This window comes from Eubalaena glacialis, chromosome 17, assembly GCF_028564815.1.
Source record: "Eubalaena glacialis isolate mEubGla1 chromosome 17, mEubGla1.1.hap2.+ XY, whole genome shotgun sequence".
Taxonomy (NCBI): Eukaryota; Metazoa; Chordata; class Mammalia; order Artiodactyla; family Balaenidae; genus Eubalaena; species Eubalaena glacialis.
In genome coordinates this window covers 49,801,040-49,820,706 of record NC_083732.1, presented here as the reverse complement: position 1 = coordinate 49,820,706, position 19,667 = coordinate 49,801,040, and the positions used below count along the sequence as shown (strand labels likewise).

Genomic DNA, 19,667 nt, shown 5'->3' with positions numbered 1-19,667 from the left:
CTCTCACCATCGCAGCCTCTCTTGCTGCGGAGCACAGGCTCCAGACGCGCAGGCTCAGTAGTTGTGGCTCACGGGCTTAGTCGCTCCGCGGCATGTGGGATCTTCCCAGACCAGGGCTCGAACCCGTGTTCCCTGCATTGGCAGGCAGATTCTCAACCACTGCGCCACCAGGGAAGCCCCTTGGACAAGCCTTTTAATCTGAGTTCCTATTTCCTTTCCCGTGAAGTGAGAAGACTGCATTAAATTGTGGGGTTTTTAAGCTTTTGTTTTAAAAATTCAAACTAAATCTTAAGTGGAAGCCTTTTCTGTGTGTGTGCTCAATACTACCATGAGATGAAGTGGTCCTAACAGCGTTTTGCTAAGTGGCCTCACTGACAGCCATCCCGGGGCGTGCTGGACCCCACGGAGTTCCGAGGGAGGCGGGGCATCGAGGTGCACCATCCAGCATGGGCCCTTCTGTGCCTTGAGAGCCGTGGGCTCAGCCACAGGGCCACCCTCCTCAGCGGCATGGGGAACAAACCTTCCCCTTTGACACTCCCTTCCTTGTTCCTCCCCCGGCCCTGTCTCCTTAATGTCCTCCACCGCATCCTCCCCGCTATCACCCTCTTCTCCGGAGCTTCCCGCAGGGATGGTCAGCCGTTCAGTCCCAGCCTCTCTGAATGGGCCACGCGGAGTAGGGGTGGGGCAGAACATTTATAACCTTGGGTGAAACAAATACTGGGCAGACGAATCTTCCAGACTAGTAAGATGGAGCCTCGCTTCGCAGATTTTCTGTGAATTGTTGTATCAAAAGGAACTCTTCTCTCTCTCCATCCACCTCGAGTCTCATTATGAAAGCCACATTTTTTATCCCAGCCCTAGTCTGTGTGGCAAGCCCCAGGAATGAGGGCAAGGACATGTCTGGGTGTGTGTCCCTCTGTCTGGCCATTTCTGAGACAATTTTATAGAACCTCAAGGGCTCCTTGGAGCACAGTTTGAGGGCCACTGCACAAGAAGCAACCATCACTCCTAATCCTTGGGTCCTAAGAACTGTCCTCAGAGAAGAGTATTCTTCTCCACCTGGATTAGAATCCTAGGAAGTCTTTGGCCAAGAGAGGACCTTTGGAGACCCGCAGTCTTTCTCACCTGATACTTTGAGGGAGGCCTGCATCCATCTAGATTCCACCAGTTGGGAGAAAGTTCCCTTGGAGAACAGTTCATAACTCCTAGTACCACACAGCCATCCTCAGGTGGCACAATTCTCTCTCTAATGGTGGAGCATTAGGCACTTTGGGCTCATGGATGAAGGAAAATTTCAGTATCTGAGAATTTCCCTCCATACAGGTGACTTCTCACATAGACCCAGCAGTCCAGCTGGCTGAGAGACAAGCGCTGTGCCACCAAGGGAGGTCCCACATCATCTTGACTGTGGATAAACTATTACTTTTCCTCTCATCTTCAATGAGTGGGACAGCACCATACTTAAAGCTGTTATAGATTGTATAATTCTTTCCAAATATTTGCTGCGCTACTTGGCAATAGATTAAACCTCCTGGTTACATGGATGTTCGGCTGAGCCACTGATTTGTTTTAGCCAATGAAATGTGAGCAGAAGTGATTATGTCACCTCAAGATAACACTCTAAAAGCCTATGGGAGGTTCTATCTCTCTCTTTCCTCTCTTCTAACCAAGGGCAATATCCCGGAAGGGCAATATCCCAGATCGGGCTGCTTTTTCATCTTGGGTCTCAGAATGATGAAGATGTGAAGATGCAGCAGACCCAAGACAGACGTGTAATGCATATGGAGCATGAGAAAGAAATACACCTTTCGGACTTCCCTGGTGGTGCAGTGGTTAAAAATCTGCCTGCCAGTACAGGGGACATGGGTTCGAGCCCCGGTCGGGGAAGATCCCACATGTCGTGGAGCAACTAAGCCCGTGTGCCACAACTACTGAGTCTGCGCTCTAGAGTCTGCAAGCCACAACTACTGAGCCCGTGTGCCACAACTACAAAAGCCTGCACGCCTATAGCCCATGCTCCGCAATAAGAGAAGTCACTGCAATGCGAAGCCCGCATACCGCAACAAAGAGTAGCTCCCGCTCGCCGCACCTAGAGATAGCCCGCATGCAGCAAGAGAGACCCAACGCAGCCATAAATAAATAAATTAAATAAATAAATAAATAAATAAATCTTACAGAAAAAAAAATACACTTTTCTGTTACAAGCCTCAATCTAGTTGAGCTGTTTCTTATGGGTTAGGAGCCAGACAGACCTCACCTTGAATCTCAGCTGTTTAATCTTAGACAAATTACTTAACCTCTCTAAGCCTCAATTTTATCATCCATGAAATGGGGATGATAATGGCACTTATCTCACTGGGCTGTTGGTGAGGAGTAAATATGAAAATGAAAGTTCCTTAGCACAGTACCTGGTACTTAGAAAACAATAAATGTTACCTGTTATTATTATTATAATAAACTAGATTTAGGGCACAGAAATAAAATGATGGGTGTATATGAAAGAGATGAACAATTATAAAGCAGGACAGCTGATCGTAAGTCTTCTAACACTTAACTTTTAAAAACAATACTCAATACTTATGGCCCTATGTTAGGAAGCATAATGGCCCCCAAAGATGTCCAAATCCTAATCTTCAGAACCTGTCAATATGTTAGCTAACATGGCAAAAGGGACTTTGCAAATACGATTAAGTTAAGGATTCTGATATGGAAATTTATCCTGGGTAAGTCAGGTAGGGCTGTTGTAATGAGGAGGGGCCTTATAAGTGAAAGAGGGAGGCTGGTGGGATGGAGATGTGAGGACAGAGGCAAAGGTAGGAGCGATACAACTGCTGTCTGGAAGAGCCACGGAACACAGCCTCTAGAAGATGGAGAAACATCAGAATGGATTCTCCTCTAGAACCTCTGTCAGGACCACAATCCTGCCAACACCTGGATTTCAGTCCAGTTGTGGCCATTTTGAATTTTTGACCTCCAGAACTGGAAAATAATTTATGTTGCATGAAGCCACTAAATTTGTGGTAATTTGTTACAGAAGCAATAGGAAATGAATTCAGGCCTCTTTCTCTTATTTCAGCATTGCTGCTTCTTGCCAACAGGTAGCCTCATTTATCTGAGTTCAAAATCATAAAGATCTGGGTAGGATTTCTTTAGACCCTAACACATGTTGAGTCATAAGTGAGCGACTGCCTGTGGCCGCCCTTTCCTGCCAACTCCCTCCCCCATCCCACGTGACCCCATCCTATCCCATCCCATGTACACAATCTCAAAATCATAAAAGGAATTTTCTATTTTAATCTTTAAATGACATGTTTGTTAACTGTGTGTAGTTTTAGGGGGTGGTTTGGAATATTTTCCAGTCGTGACTGAATGATAAAATTTAGGCCAGAAGGCCAGGCCCTTAGATACACCTGACTTATGCCAGCATGATTCTTTTTTTTTTTTTTTTTTTTTTTAGGAAAGTGAGCTGTACTGTTTTATTTTTAAAATGAGATGCCATAAATGACACACACTTTACAGCAGGCATTCTGTGTACTAACCTCTCCCCTGGTTTCATTTATTTTTTCTACCCTTATTTGCCCTTTGCCCCAATTTCCTTAACTCTTTTTTTTTAAATCCTGTATTGCATGTTTTTGGTTTTTTTTAACATCTTTATTGGAGTATAATTCCTTTACAATGGTGTGTTAGTTTCTGCTTTATAACAAAGTGAATCAGTTATACATATACATATGTTCCCATATCTCTTCCCTCTTGCATCTCCCTCCCTCCCACCCTCCCTATCCCACCCCTCTAGGTGGTCACAAAGCACCGAGCTGATCTCCCTGTGCTATGCGACTGCTTCCCACTAGCTATCTATTTTACATTTGGTAGTGTATATATGTTCATGCCACTCTCCCACTTCCTCCCAGCTTACCCTTCCCCCTCCCCGTGTCCTCAAGTCCATTCTCTACATCTGTGTCTTTATTCCTGTCCTGCCCCTAGGTTCGTCAGAACGTTTTTTTTTTTTTTTTTAGATTCCATATATATGTGTTAGCATACAGTATTTGTTTTTCTTTCTGACTTACTTCACTCTGTAGGACAGACTCTAGGTCCATCCACCTCATTACAAATAACTCAATGTCATTTCTTTTTATGGATGAATAATATGCCATTGCATATATGCGCCACATCTTCTTTATCCAGTCATCGGTCGATGGACACTTAGGTTGCTTCCATGTCCTGACTATTGTAAATAGTGCTGCAATGAACATTATGGCACATGACTCTTTTTGAATTATGGTTTTCTCAGGGTATATGCCCAGTAGTGGGATTGCTGGGTCATATGGTAGTTCTATTTTTAGTTTTTTAAGGAACCTCCATACTGTTCTCCATAGTGGCCGTATCAATTTACATTCCCACCAGCAGTGCAAGAGGGTTCCCTTTTCTCCACACCCTCTCCAGCATTTATTGTTTCTAGATTTTTTGATGATGGCCATTCTGACCAGTGTGAGATGATATCTCATTGTAATTTTGATTTGCATTTCTCTAATGATCAATGATGTTGAGCATTCTTTCATGTGTTTGTTGGCAATCCATATATCTTCTTTGGAGAAATGTCTATTTAGGTCTTCTGCCCATTTTTGGATTAGGTTGTTTGTTTTTTTGATATTGAGCTGCATGACCTGCTTGTAAATCTTGGAGATTAATCCTTTGTCAGTTGCTTCACTTGCAAATATTTTCTCCCATTCTGAGGGTTGTCTTTTGGTCTTGTTTATGGTTTCCTTTGCTGTGCAAAAGCTTTTAAGTTTCTTTAGGTCCCATTTGTTTATTTTTGTTTTTATTTCCATTTCTCTAGGAGCTGGGTCAAAAAGAATCTTGCCAGCATGATTCTTAACATGACTTTTTCCAGAGTTTTGTTCTAGGAAATAAATTCTTTCATCATCAAGAGAATGTCATATAAACTCTCTTGATGATGAAAGAATTCATTTACTAGAGTAACACATGAGGCATATGGTAGAAAATTTTTTTAACATCATTGGTTGCTGAAATCCTGTTTGATTATAAACTGGGAGAATTGATTGCTGTTGTTTGCCTCTTTTTAGGTACTTTTGTTCTACTTTTTAATTGGTTTGAGTGATGGAAGACAAGAGGACAAGAGGAATATTTGTCATCTCCTTCCCAGAGGCACTTTTGTCTTGTTTCAGTAGTGGGTGGGCTTCCCAGGTACTTCAGGGGTCTCTCTTATGCTTGGAAACCTTCTGCAAGAAGTCTGCTGGTGCACAATGTCATTTCCAGGACTAACCCTGCTGCAGTGGTTCTTGCTTCCTCCACTGCTCCTGCCTGGGGGTTGGGGGTTAGAGTTAAGAGAACATATCACGTAGGGAAGCATCAATCTCCTGGCCAATAGGTCATATGTTTAGCCTATGTTTAGTAAATATATTTAGTAAATTTTCTCTTTCTGTTCTAAATAAAATAATAATTCTATGTTCAAACTGCTACTTGTTTTGCTTCCCATTGGCTCCCGATTCACAGATTCCATGATGCTGAGAATGGCTGACTTTCCAGAAATCTCAGCTATGACATGCTGTTTAGCTTGTTACTTTCTCTTATTAAAAGAGGGTTGCAGTGTGGGAGCGGTTCCCTCTATAAATCCTGATGCCAGAAAATAGATCTTTTATCTTTCCTTACACTTGGCCTTGCATTTCTAAGTCCTCCCCCCGCCTCCATCATTTTAGAGCTCATAGCTGTGAGAATCCCCCAGTCTCCTAACTCTTCCTCTCCGACACTCGGTCCTAGAGTAGGAGAGTCTACCTACTCTCCAGTGACCAGCAGCTCTCTCTCAGAGTGTGTGTAAGATCTTAGTCTACACTGTATACTCACTCTTCTTGAGTTAGAGTTTCACTATCACATTAGATTTTTACTATCACATTTCAGTCTGGATTCTGCAGGGGGAAACTTACTGGCATACAATTCACTTTTAGGCAATATTTTTTCTAAGTGTGGCTGTACTCCTTTTTAGCTAGATATTATATGAATTCGTACTGAATCATACCCACAAGCAGATGGAGTTGGCTTTCTCTGAGGAATACAAAGAGTTAGGTTTTCTTGTCTTGGTTATGAAGAATGCCAGCTTGAGCAATGACCTGGCTGGTGTCCTAATTGTCTTAATGTGGGAATCACAGGGGCCATATGGCCTACCTGATCAATTATACGGGTATTGATTAAGAAGGGGAGGAAAACAACAACAGAGAGGCAGCGTTAGTCACTCAAATCTACCACTTGTGTCAGAATTGCATTAGTTGTTCAGTAGAGCTGTCCAGATGTGGCTGCTGGGCGCAGAGAGCAGTATGGATGTGTCTCTGAGCTGATCTTGCAAAGCCTTCATATTGTAGCGAGATGAAAACAGTTTTGGAGTCTAAGTTACACATGTTAAGAAATCAGAGGTAGCGCAGAGTCTTAACGTCTGAAAAAATAAAACCAATTAAAAATAATGATCATCATCTTTGCAGTTTAAAATGAAAAAGGATAAAAATCTTGACAAAAATATAATCCCTTACTTGGGCTCACCTTGAGTAAAGCTGGCTCCCAGTTGCCATCAATTCCTCACTTGCCCTAACCACGTAAGGTGGAGTCCAGCTTGATCATATTACCTCTCTTTACGTTCATAGGCTTTTCTCGAGTGACAACCACGAAAACTGCTCTTCTTTGGAGGAATTCAAATAATTTCCAGATATTCCTTCATGATTTCACTTAAAAACTGAGTTTAAAAAAAAAACAAAAAAACCAAGGATGTAGAACAGGGGTAGCAAATTAGAGCCTACAAGCAGAATTGTCTTGTTTGGCTCTCACAGGATTTTTAAAGTGAGAAATTTCACATAAAAATAGATTTCTCCATGGCTACAATCAGCTGGAGTGGAGTGGCAATTGCCAGCCTGAGATGGGGCATAGCTCCCTCTTCAGTTCCCTAAAGGCTTGCACTGGGCCTGCTTCACTCACCTATGCCACGTGCCTGGTCCTGTACCTGAACCCTGACCCCAACCGACACCTCTGACACTGTGGAGACACTGAGGTACAAAGTCACTCTGAGAGGGAAACATGGCTTCATTTCACAGGGACCTGGCTTAGTCTGCGTGTGGATGGGGGACGACCTGGAGCAGGAAATACTCTTTGAAGCAGCTGGAATGGTTTCTCTAAACACATCAGTGTACGGGGGAAGGAAAGAAAAGAAAGTGAGGGGAGACAGGAAAAAAGATGAAGGAATGGGAGAGGAGGGCACAGCTCTCAGGAAAGGTCTGGGCCCATGTGGTAGCAAGGAGCAGAATGAAATTCACCAGCCCCCTCTTCACGTGATGCCTACCAGGCCGTATGCAGGCTCCAGGCACACTGTCAGCCGAGGAGGCCGGACTGCAGAGGCTGACTTCAAGACACACAACCAGCTTCTCCTCAAAATTCTACACACTGTCTCCTTGGATTAAGCCTTCCAGCTCTGGACCTGAACCACCATGGAACTGCATTTACAACATGGCTCTTTGTCTGGCTGCTCACCAGCCTATAAGGCGGTGCTATAGGTACCACGGTGCTGGACTCAGTGTCAGGATACTACTGGGACTTTGAATCCTGATATTCCTCTCTGGATTCAGCATTGAGAATCAGTGTATTTTCTCTGAGAACCTGTTTTTTTGTTGTTTGTTTTTTAATATTACAAACATTATGAACGTTACACCACATCTGATTTCTCTCTTTGCACTGGCAGATAAAAGGTCAGAATCAAATCTGTGCCCAGCTTCTAGCAAGTGTAGGAGACACAACGGATTGGGACACATTTGGGGACAGTTGACCCTCCATTATGTGCAGGTTCTGCATCTGTGGATTCAACCAACCTCAGGTGGAAAGTATTAAAAAAAATTCCAGAAAGTTTCAAAAGCAAACTTGAATTTGTTGCACACCAGCAACTATTTACATAGCATTTACTTGTATTAGATATTATAAGTAATCTGGAGATGATTTAAAGTATATGGGAGGACATGCCTAGGTTATATGCAAATACTACACCATTTTATGTAAGGGACCCAAGCTTCTTTGGATTTTCTTGTCTAAGGTGAGATCATGAAATCAATCCCCCATGATACTGAGGGGTGACTGTTTTTCACTCTGTTTTCTTTTCTTAATTTTTGAGTTCTTTATTTTCTTTTACTCTTTTTCTTGACTATTAATTTTGAGTGCTTTTTAAAATATCTTACTGCTGTCAGATATTACACAAACACAGACTGAATAACCGAAGCAGGCATTCCAGAAGACAAGGAGTATCTTCAGTTAAATTAGTCCAGGTAAAAGGAAATGGAACAATGAAACCTCATGCTTATGGGTGCTAGTTGGTTGTAACATATAATTGAACATTTTAACTGCAGAATGTTTGCCTATTAATTTAAAATTCAATTTAATATTCTTTGTTCATTTTCCCCATGTCTTTGATGAAAATTCCTAGCTTCATGAAAACTGATGGCTTGTTTGATAAGGGGAGGGGGGGTCTTCTCACCCCTATAGCTACCTGGCTGGTGTGTGAGATGTGCTGGGTGATATAAGAGGATTCACTTCCCCACCCCCATCCTAATTTTTATGGTGAAAATGTTGTAGGGTAAAAAGAAAATGCCAGGAAGGAAGAATACACCTGTCAATATTTGAAAATATTTTACAGCTACTTATATGACGTGAACTGAATAACTTAAGTGCTGTAAAATTTTGGTCTTTGGCGGCGAGTGGGAACTGGGAAGAAGCTAGGCACATTATTCAAGATGTTAAGTTCAAATAGTTTTTGAAATTTACCATTAAGAGGCAGATTTTTCTCTCCCTCCTTGGCTTTGAAAAATATTCCCTATGTCACTCCTTTTCTATGATCCTCCAAATCTGGGAGGGTTAGTTGGCAAAATGTCTTATAGTAAGCAATACTCACTGTTTGATCTAACAGACTCAAACTATCTCCTTGGGGTAAGAGAAAACCTTTGTGGCTAAAAAATGTCATCTGGGATCTTAAAGCCCTTCGGCAGGGAGACGGTGGGGAATGTTGTTCTCTTGGCTGCGCCATAGGTTGGATGACTGGAATGTCTTTTCCCAGCCTGTTAATTTCTATGATTGGAGGAAATCAGACCTTAAAAGGAATGGAGGAAGTAAAATTTTCAGAGAACGAAAGTGACGACTAGTTATTCTAATATTTTGAAAAGCGTTTTTATGAGTTTTTAATAAATATTTGCTAATGATCAACTATTTAAAAGAATCAATTAAATGCTTATATTACTGTGGATTTAATGCCTAATTTTTGGAAAAAGGTCAAAATGCTTCCAGATTTCTGAGTTCATGAGAGTAAATTTGTATTTCCTTCATAATAGTCATAGAATGCTTATGACAAATGCAGTGCAAATGAAGATGCTTTATTCTCAACCCGGACTGTTGAAATGAAACTCACTTCTGTTTAGTATCATCATGCCACATATACACCCCATAGAAAATGATTCATGACTAATTGATATATATAGGTATTAGTTTATCTATATATGAATGTGTATGTACATGTATGTGTATGTATAATTATATTAAATATATATATATATATAATTTTTGAAAATTGAAAGGTATTTTTACCCACTAGAGAGAGTTTGATATTTCAATCTATCAAACCATAATTTTACATCATGGAATAGTGGTTAAGAGCGTGGGTGCAGGAGTTCGATTGCTTGGCTAAAACCATTTGTTAGCTGTGTGACCTTGGGCAAGGTACAGAACCTTTTTGTACAGCAGTAACCTCATGTCTAAGATGGGAGAAATAACTGCACCTGTCCCATGGCATGGTTGTAGGGATTCAGTGAATTAGAACATGGTACAGTATAAAGTACAAAATAAATGTGAACTTTTGTTATAATTACTAGTATGTGCAAGGGCCATGCTAGGTGCTTTGAGGCATAAAAGAAAGAGACACAGTCTCTACCCTTATACAGTTTACTATCTAACTGGGAACCCAAGATATAGTCTCATATAAATTAAATATCAATACCTCGGAAGAAAACCAACAGTTCAGTTCAGTAGCACAGGCCAGCTTCTCAAGGAGAAGAGGAGTATCTTTATATAAGGTGCTAGTCTCACATTTGTTTCCCTTTACCTGATGCTTATCTCTTTGACATGATGGAAACAGGCTCAAGCAGGTTGTACAATAAACACTGTTTGCAGCGGCCAGCCTACGTTAATCCTGCAGTGGTTTAGTCATGGCTGAGCGTTACATGATGCAGATGCTGATGCTGGATTAAGGCTCTTGACAACAGAGGTTGGTCCAACTGTTAATGCTCTGACAAGTGGGCCAATCTATCAATTTCTGCAGTTTACAGAGGGGTAGTGGCTGCTTCAGCTAATTTTTTTCCCCCTGAGATTACAGAGAATTCCAGACTGTGGTTATCTGGTTTAAGAGGTAATTCTGTACAAGGACTGGCACAAAAACTGCATGTCTGATTGTTAAATGAATATATTACACTTAACAACTTCTCCATAAGATCAAGGACAGGGTTGCTTACTGTGGTCTGGAGTGATCATGGAAGGCCTTGGGAAGAAGTGATTATGAAAGGGCCCTCAACAGGAGTTTAAGGTAACCCTTGGCTTAATCCCTTTTAAGTCAAATATGAATTCCCCTAATTTAATTTTTAAATGTGTCACTCTAGATTTTTAACCTAAGATTGTCCCTGAATGGTGCCCATATCAAAAGATGCTTTTTTAGCTAAATTATGAGGTTAATAGGTTTCCATGCATTGATTTGAGTATACAACCTTCGTCTATAAAATTGCTTCTGTGGGGAAAAGAGGGGTATTCTGATTTCAGACAATCAATTTATAAACTCATTTAAAAAAAATTCTCCTTTGGTTGGTTCTTTCACTTATTGAGTGCTTTTCATGTATCAGACACTGTTGTAGTCACAAGTGAACAAAACAAAGATCCCTGCCCTCACGGAGCTGACATTCTAGCGAGGAGCGACAGTTAAATAATAAACATAATAAATAATTGGTAGTGTGTTAGAAGGTGACAAGTGCTAAGGAATAAAAAAATGTAGTGCAGAGTTAGAAGGATGGAGCTGGGTGGCAATTTTAAATAGGATGGTCATTGAGAAGGTTTCATTTGAGCAAAGTGTGAAGGGAGCCAGCCAAGGTGGTAAACCATATCTGGAGGAAGAGCATTTAAGGCAGAAGGAAGAGCCAGTGCAAAGACCCTGAGGCAGGAGCCTCCCCAGTATTTTGAAGAACAGTAAGTAGGCCAGTGTAGTTGGAAGGGGGTGGGAGAGACAAGAGGATGAGGTCAGAGAGGTAAGTTGGGTAGTGGCAGGGAGAGAACTTGGCAGATCACGGAGAGCCTTGCAAGCTATTGTAGAGCCTTTGGGAAAGTTAGCAGAGTCGTTTGTATCGGGCTGGTTTAAAGTAAGGCCCAACTGTATCAAACAATTCCTCTTTTTCCTTGTCTCCTATACTTCAATTTTAATGCGGATACAAACCAACTGAGATCTTGTTAAAAGTCAAATTCTGATTTAGCTGGTCTGGGGTAGGGCCTGAAATTATGCATTTTTAACAAGCTTCCAGGTGATGCCAGGCTGCCAGTCTACAACCACACGAGAGTAATGAGTGTAAGAGGTATTGAGAACCCAGAGACGCTGGGGCTTACCTCTCCATTAGCTGGTTGCAAGGGCCTTCTTGTTCCCTTTGAACTTAAAGAGACAACCTGAAAACCTTCATACTGGTCATAACCTCGTCACTGGCTTCACTCTTTCGTGGTCCTTTCACCTGGCTAGTAAAAGCATGGTCCAGGGCTCTCTTGTGAACACGAAATAGGTTGTCTGGCTGTTTCTTTGCAGTCTCTAAGAAATTTCTAGGGCCTCCTCACTGCCACTATGGAGGGTCAGCTTCTGAACTTGAACCTGGGAAGCCCTGCTCCACTCCTTGAATGATAATTAAATAATTCTCTGACCACATTCCCGTCTTACTCCAGTTATAGGAATTCTGACTTGTATCCTTCACTCCTGGCCCTATACCTTGAGTGATAGCCCAGCTCTGTAAATTAGGCCTGAGGCAGCTAGAGGACTCAGGTCATGGTCCCAGGATGAAGAGGTGCCCGGCTGATGCTGGTTTAACAGGCAAGGCTGGCCTTCTTAAGCGCTAACGCAGTCATTTACAGCTGAGCAGTTCTGGAAGGATTAGACACTTGTGAATATAAAATAAAGGTTATGAGTCAGAATTGGGTTAGAATTGTGCTTCCATGCCTTATTGCGTTATCTCAGGAATGTTCCTCGGCATCTCTGAGCCACAGTTTTCTCATCTGGAAAATGAGAATGATAATACCTCCTTCACATATTGAGAAAATGCATATAAAGCACATAGTAAAGTGCCTGACACATAATGATACTCATAAAATAGTAGTTGCTATTTTTTTTTTTAAGTAATTACTACTAACATCCCACCACGTATCACATCGCTTTGTGGCCTGGCATTACGGTACCTACCTTTAAAGTCCCTGGAGTTAAGGTACCCGGGCAAATCCCTCAGCAAAGGCTTTCAAAGATGAGACATAGAGACCAGGAGCAGTTTCATCATAATAGATGTCACAGAAGCTAATTGAAGGAACTTTAGATATTTAGTTTAGAAAGTATATGATAGGGGAACTGACATGATGGCTGTCTTGAGGGTGTCTTGTATAAGAGGACCCCGAGGGCACAACTGAGGCCAACGGTTAGAAACTAAACGAAAGCACACCCCTCTCTAACAGCGAAAGCGAGGTGGGGTGAGATCGGGGTGGGGGCGTCTGTGAGGGTCGGCTGGTGCGCAGCTGCGGCAGTGGAGCCAATCACCGGGCGCATCCAGTCCTCGCGCTACGGTACAGTCGTGCAGTCGTGACGTCGGCGGTTGCCATGGAGAGGCCCTCTCGGTAGGGACAGCGGGCTGGCGCCAGGGGCCGCAGGGCCGGAGCGTGCCTTTGAAGTTGAGTCCGTTACCATCATGAGCGGCCGAAGTAGGGGTAGAAAGTCCTCCCGCGCCAAAAGCCGTGGCAAAGGCCGCGCCAAAGGCCGAGTCCGCGCTACTCCTGGCGACGCCCCACGCGACCCGGACCCTCCACAGTGCCAGAGGCTCGGGGAGGAGACCAAGGCGGCACAGGTGCAGGCTGGCGCGGGTTGGGGTGGCCTGGAAACCGCTGCGCCCGCGCCGCCCCGCCGGCCCGGGGAAGAGGGTGCCTGCCGGTTCCCCCTGGACTGTGGCCTCGCGCTCCGGGCCCGGGCTGCGGGGGATCGCGGGCAGGCCGCAACCAGGCCCGGCCCGGGGAAGGCCACAACCCTCTCGGAGCGCCTGGCGACAGACACTGTCTTCGTGGGAACCGCGGGGACCGTGGGAAGGCCGAAAAATGTCCCCCGCGTTGGAAATCGGCGCTGCCCCGCTGGGAAGAAGGCCCCAGTTACCTGTAGCGCAGTGGGGAGGGGGTCTCCGGCCGTCGCTGTTGGGAAACCGAAGAAAGGGACCACTGGGGAGTCTGCCTCCATTCCAGTGGTAGAGGAAAAGAAGGTGGAGAAGGATGCAGGGTCAGGGCCCCCGGCAACAGATGGCAGCATGGATACACTGGAGAACGTCCAGCTGAAGCTGGAGACCATGAACGCCCAGGCGGACAGGGCCTACCTGCGGCTCTCCCGCAAGTTTGGGCAGTTGCGACTGCACCACTTAGAGCGCAGGAACCTCCTTATCCAGAATATCCCGGGCTTCTGGGGGCAGGCTTTTCAGAACCACCCCCAGCTCTCATCCTTTCTGAACAACCAAGATAAAGAGGTACTCAGCTACTTGAACAGCCTAGAGGTGGAAGAGCTTGGTCTCGCCAGATTGGGCTACAAGATCAAGTTCTACTTTGGGCGCAACCCCTATTTCCAAAATAAGGTGCTCATCAAGGAATATGGGTGTGGTCCTTCCGGTCAGGTGGTGTCTCGTTCTACTCCAATCCAGTGGCTCCCAGGGCACGATCTTCAGTCCCTAAGCCAGGGGAACCCAGACAACACCCGGAGCTTCTTTGGGTGGTTTTCAAACCACAGCTCCATTGAGTCTGACAAGATTGTGGAGATAATCAACGAGGAGTTGTGGCCCAATCCCCTGCAGTACTACCTTATGAGTGAAGGGGCCCGAGCAGAGAAAGGAAAGGAGGGCAGGCCATGTCCAGCAAGGCAGCCAGTGGAGACCCCAGAGCCTGGGGTAAACAAGTCCAACTGATTCTGCACAAGTCTCCCTGCTACCTCCTGCTGGACCCGTGCCTTGCTGGCTGACCACATGAGTTTGGCTGTCTGCCTTCTCTTCATGTTGACCTCTGTGCACTGTATTCCCTTTGGACTTCAGTTACAAGAATATGGTGTTTATGATCATGTTCTTTTGCCTCCCCATGGCATTCTTGCTTTTTTACGTTAGTGTCACATGTTACGTGATCTCACCCCTACTGTTTATATGTTAAACACACATGATTCAGATGTGTGCTGCCTTTATCTACATTGCCTGGACCCTGTTCTTGGCTCTGGCCTTTCCCACCTGTTTTTAACGTGGACACTCGTGAGTCATCCAACAAGAGGACCAGTGCATCCTTAAGCTCTGCTACTTCAGGGTCCATGAGTTGCTGGGCTGGTTCATGTGACCATGCATGCCATCTATGGCAAGCTTTTCTGTTGCCACTGCAAAATGAAGCTTGTGCACATGGTATTGGCCATCAGCCAAAACTGATTGTTCCGTGGCTCTGGGGTCACCAGCCAAGGTGCCATCTACAAGATCTCTGGCTTTGGCCAGGGGCCCATGCTGCCCTCCTGGACACAGATGAGGTTAAGGGTGAGAAGCAGTATGCTGTGTGCTCTGTACCATCATGCGTCTCTTCCTGCCTCTGGGCCTTTCTCCTGGTGAACCTTTGTCAGGGTCTGCACCATGCCCCATCACTATTAGGCCATTGAGTTTTGTCCAGGTTGCTATTGGCCCCAATTGGCTTCCTGGTCAACAAGGACCTCAAGAACTGCTTGTGGACCCAGGCCCCCTGCCGGTGCATGAGACACACACCTGCCCTCCCCAGCCTTCCAGGAACCCTCCTGGCTGCCAGACTGATGGGCGGGCTGGTATGTATGGACATGTGCTCACTGTCATCAAGCTGTGGCTCCAGGTAAGGGTGGGGACTGGACTCACCTATAATCTAGGTATCTTGATTATCAACTCCCCTCATCCCTTCCTCACACATGACCAGAGTGCTATAGTGGGGTTGCTGGGGAAGAGGTATTTCTGATCTGTGGGCCTGTGGCTACTTCATCTCACACCTCCACGCCTCCTTCCTCACTCTTCCTTCCCTCCCTCTCTTCCTCCTTTCCCTCTCTCCCTTCCCTCTCTCCTGTCCTGTCTCCCACTCCTCCCTTCCTTCCTTTTTTTTTTTTGTTTCAGTAGTACCATATCTCAGAAAGAGAAAACAATTGTAAAACCAGGGTTTTCTACATACAGGTAGCGAGATAGCTGGGGACTTGCTATACACACGCACACACTGGGCTGGAAGAGGGTAGAGGAAGCCAGAAGGCCAAGTGGGTCTGTGTTCAGACCCTGCTCCCGACTCCTGGGTTCATGCTGTAATTCTGATGTTGAAAATTCTTTTCATGGCTGTGCATCTGCTAGAATGATAACCCCCCAGGCAGCAGTGTTGTGAACCAGGGTTACTCCTGTTCCGACCTTTTCCTCTGTCTCTTAAGACCCAGTTGCCTCCTGCTGTTTCCTCCTCTGTGGTAGCCTCTCGCCCTCTGGAACCTCATTCCCCAGCTTTCCCACCTTTAGCGGTCCTTTGCTCTCTTGGCTTCTACCCTCAAATACCCGTAGAAGTAGGCTTTAGTTTCCAGTATGGGGGATCCCAAGGCTCTCTCCTGGGGCATGGGGACGGGGGTGGGCAGAACCTGTTCTGAATGTCCAAGGCTCATTTCCTGTGGGTGTAAAAGCTGATCCGGGCCCTCTTTCCCCCTTATCCCTGAGGGTGGGAAAGTAGGACTGTGTCTACACTTGCCCTCCACCCACTAACTTCCCTTTCCTTACGGAAGACCTTGTTCTGAGTTCCCCAAGGGCTAGGGAGGTCTTGACTCAGAGCTGTCGAGAGGGTGTTCTGGGCAGGGGAGTTGGGGCAAAAACACAGTGGGAATGAGTCTGGTGTGGAGTGGGCCTGGAAGAGCAGATAGAAATGGCTTGAGGAGCCTCAGGGAGAACACACCTGACTCTCAGTGTTGGAGCGGATGGGGAGGGACCTTCTCCAGGGTGGGGACGGGAGAATTAAAGGGCTGTGGGCAAATGCAATGCCTAGGTGAGGGTATGCCCAAAGTTTTGTCCAGTCTCTCTTTCATCATTAGTGGATTTTATAAATCATAGAAACAAACAAAAACAGAATAATGTTACTTTGGATGCTTTCTCTTTTGTTCTAGGTGTGGCCTTGTGTATGTGGAAGATTAATGTATATGCTGCTTATTTTGTCTCTAAGTAAATCTAACCACTTTCCTCATTTTTTCCTTAATGGGAAAATAGAGCTGTACAGGTGTGCTTTTTTTTTTTTTTTTTTTTTTTTTTTTTTTTAAGCTTTTTCCTCTTTATTATGGACATTTTCAGACATGCACAGAAGTGGAGAGGATGGTCTCTGGACCCCGTGTGCCCATCACCTAGCTACATCAATTATCAATTATGATCAACCTGGTTTCATCTGTGTCTCCCTCTCCCTGCCTGTATTGTTTATCAAAAGTCCAAGAGCCTGTGCCAGTTCAACCAGGACTGCTTTGGGAGACTGGGACTCTCTGTTGGTGGTGATAGTGGTGGGGTGCACTATCATTATCACATCAGGTCTGTTTTTTACTTTTCGTGTTAACTAATGAAGTTCCAGAGGTGGGCCTTAGAATGAAAGTCTTCGGAATTAACAAGAAGTCTCAAAAAAAGATGAAGGGGATGCTGCCTTTTTCCTGCATCCACAAAAGGAAAGAGAGACTGTTTGTTGATAAAGACTTATCAGTCTTTGATAAGGTGCTTACTTGAGATCTTTCACCAGAACATCAGTCTTTTTCCCTGTGTAAGATGGAGACTTGTGTGACTATTAGAATTATCAGCTTGTCCTGGTCTCATAATATAACTCTGGGCTTGAAAGTATAATTTGGAAATTGTTGCTGTGTTCTGTGATAATAACCTCCCAAAAGTAATCAGTAACTGGTTGTCTTACTTGGTAATTGACACCCTGGTAATAATGCAATTATTTCTTTGTTCCGAAACAGTATAAATAGTTGTAAGCTTGCATGCATGATGGAAAAAATAAAAGCCTGTATCTCTGTTATATTTTTTTATCTTTAAAAAAGAATTGGAAGGTTAAGCAGAGGCTGGGTAGTTGAGGGGATGTATACTATGGCATACATGAGTGATTCCTAAGCCTCAGGCCCTTGTGTGACTAGCTACATAACAATATATAAAATTCTGATTCCCAAGCCCATACCAGAGATTGCGATTCTGTGGTTCTGGGAAGAAGCCAGGCAGTCTTGTTTTTAACAAGCTTTCCAGGTAATTCTAGTGGAAATCCAGTGCTTCTCAAATTTTAGAGTACCTCTGAATTTTGTGGGGAATCCTGTTAAAATATGAATTTTGATGCAGTAGTCCAGGGTGGAACCTGAGATTCTGCGATTCTAACAAACTTCCAGGTGATGCCTGTGCTGGCAGTTTGCGAACTGTACTCTGAGTAGCAAAGGAGGTAACCTTCAAGGACCTTTCAAACTAGAATAACAATGCTCAGTCTTGGTTGCATATCAGAATTATCTGGGAAGCTTAAAGAAATATACACGTACTGGCAGAGCTCCTCACAAATACCAACTAAATCAGAATGGAGGGAGGGACTGATCCAGGTGTAGGTATTTTAAAAACATCCCATATGATTCTGATGTCTAGCCGGGGTTGAGAACTAGGATTTCTGATACTGTTCATAACAGATTCATAACAAAGACCATTTTCCATTAATCAGGAGAATCAGCAGCAGACAACCAAATGCCACATGAAGCTGCCCAGCAGAAGACGGTTGGAAAAAATCAGAAGTGGGTTGTTAACTGACAAGAAAATAAAATTGGTTTATAAGATACTGGGCTTGAATCAATAAATGTGCAGTGTTCAGGGCATAGTAGGTGCTCAAATGTTGAATGAAAGAATGAATTTAAAACAGTGTATTTTCAAATGCCTTAGGGCTAGGCTGGTAATTAAATTTGTGAAGCGGCCCATATTTGTTTCATAAGGATGTATGTATTAATTCGTTCGGGCTTCCATAACAAAATACCACAGACTGGATGACTTAACAGAAATTTATTTCCGGTTCTGGAGGCTAGAAGTCTGAGATCAAGGTGTCGGCAGGGTTAGTTTCTTCTGAAGGCCTCTCTCCTGGGCTTATAGGTGGTTGTCTTCTCTGTGTTTTCACGGCCTTACCTGTGTGTGTGTGTCTGGGAGCAGTGGGAAGAGGTGGGTGTTGTGTGTAAATCGGGGCAGCTGTTCTGCAGTGCCAGATCGTTTACCTGGGGGCCCGCAGGCCTAGTGTCGCTCCATCTTCAAAAAGGAATGGGGGGAATCAGAATATGTAGAATCTTCCAATTTTGAATGTTTTCAACTAAAACATTAAACACCCAGAGCCTCGCTATTAGTCATAGGTGGAGTGCAAAAGGGTATGGAGGGCAGCCTGTCCTTCAGGCCTGAGCGTCTTCTTGAGACCCGTGCAGAGTCCTCTGGGGCTACAAACTGGAGGGGCTCTGCTCAGTTCCTCTCACACACTTGCTTCTTCACAGGTGTGGAGCCTCCACTTCCCAGGCCCCTTTGACACCCCTCCCTTCACTACCTTGCAGAGCCCATCCGATCTGGGGCTGCTCACCGCCCCAGGGGCCCATTCATTCATCATCTCTGTTGTAGACATTAGAGATACAGTGATGGACAAATACAGCTTTGAACTCTGCCCCCCTTCTGGGTTTCAGCTTCCTCTCAGCTTTTGCTTGGAATTGTCAGTCAATCTTTTTTTTTTTTCCCTTTTCCTGCATGGGGCTGGCGAGTGTTTTAGATCCATATGGGGGATCATCCTCTGGCCTCTAGGTCAGACTTCACAAGGCAGTTTAGACTTTTAATAACCTGGAGAGTAAGGGCTTCTTGGAGTAATTCTTGTTAAGAGTCCCTTACCCCTTTCTCACCTAGTTTTATTGCAAAAGGCCTTCTGATTTCTTAACTTGTTACTTGCTGGGCTTTTTTGGAATGTAGTGAGTTTGTGCTATGCCATAGGGGAGGGGGGAGAGAAAAATAAATGGTCTTGCTACCTGTAGCTTACCGAAAGTCTGTCTACTTCTGACTGTCTCTCCTTACACTTTGGGCTTCCCCTTCTGGTCTTACTGCACTGATTTGCTACAAGGGAAGGAGGCACACTGCCCTGGGGTGGCTTCACCTAGGGAGGGGACTTCACCCCCCTTTGCCCCTCTGAAGATTTTGGAAACTCCTTCTACCCTCTTACCCCTTGAGGTCCTCAGCCTTGGGGAGCCACTGTTAACCGCTGGGTGGGGACATATCCCTCTGGTGCCGAAGCAGTAAAAAAAAAGCAGAGATCCCATCTCCAGTCTGTGGTTTCTATCTCTTTGTCCTTAGCATCTTCAC

At 44.7% G+C, this 19,667-nt stretch overlaps 1 protein-coding gene and 1 long non-coding RNA gene across 4 annotated transcripts in view; one reads left to right on the top strand and one right to left on the bottom strand.

Moving 5' to 3' along the window:
* Window positions 1-4,966: 4,966 nt before the first annotated feature.
* On the bottom strand, window positions 4,967-13,525 carry LOC133077248 (uncharacterized). Its single transcript, XR_009697692.1, has 4 exons — window positions 13,451-13,525; window positions 12,503-12,970; window positions 6,547-6,736; window positions 4,967-6,442 (listed from the first exon to the last, which is right to left on the bottom strand). It is a non-coding gene; the product is annotated as an uncharacterized LOC133077248 (long non-coding RNA).
* TSPYL5 (TSPY like 5) overlaps window positions 12,912-19,667 on the top strand; it is a 29,439-nt gene continuing 22,683 nt past the window's right edge. The window contains exons 1-2 of one of the 3 annotated variants that reach the window (XM_061171964.1): window positions 12,912-15,165; window positions 16,632-17,536. In XM_061171964.1, the coding sequence (XP_061027947.1) occupies window positions 12,996-14,243 (1,248 nt within the window). In that variant the 5' untranslated portion in view covers window positions 12,912-12,995 and the 3' untranslated portion in view covers window positions 14,244-15,165; window positions 16,632-17,536. Of the gene's footprint in view, window positions 15,166-16,450; window positions 16,563-16,631; window positions 17,537-19,667 lie in introns of those variants that run through there. The other 2 variants (XM_061171962.1, XM_061171963.1) reach the window with 2 other exon arrangements.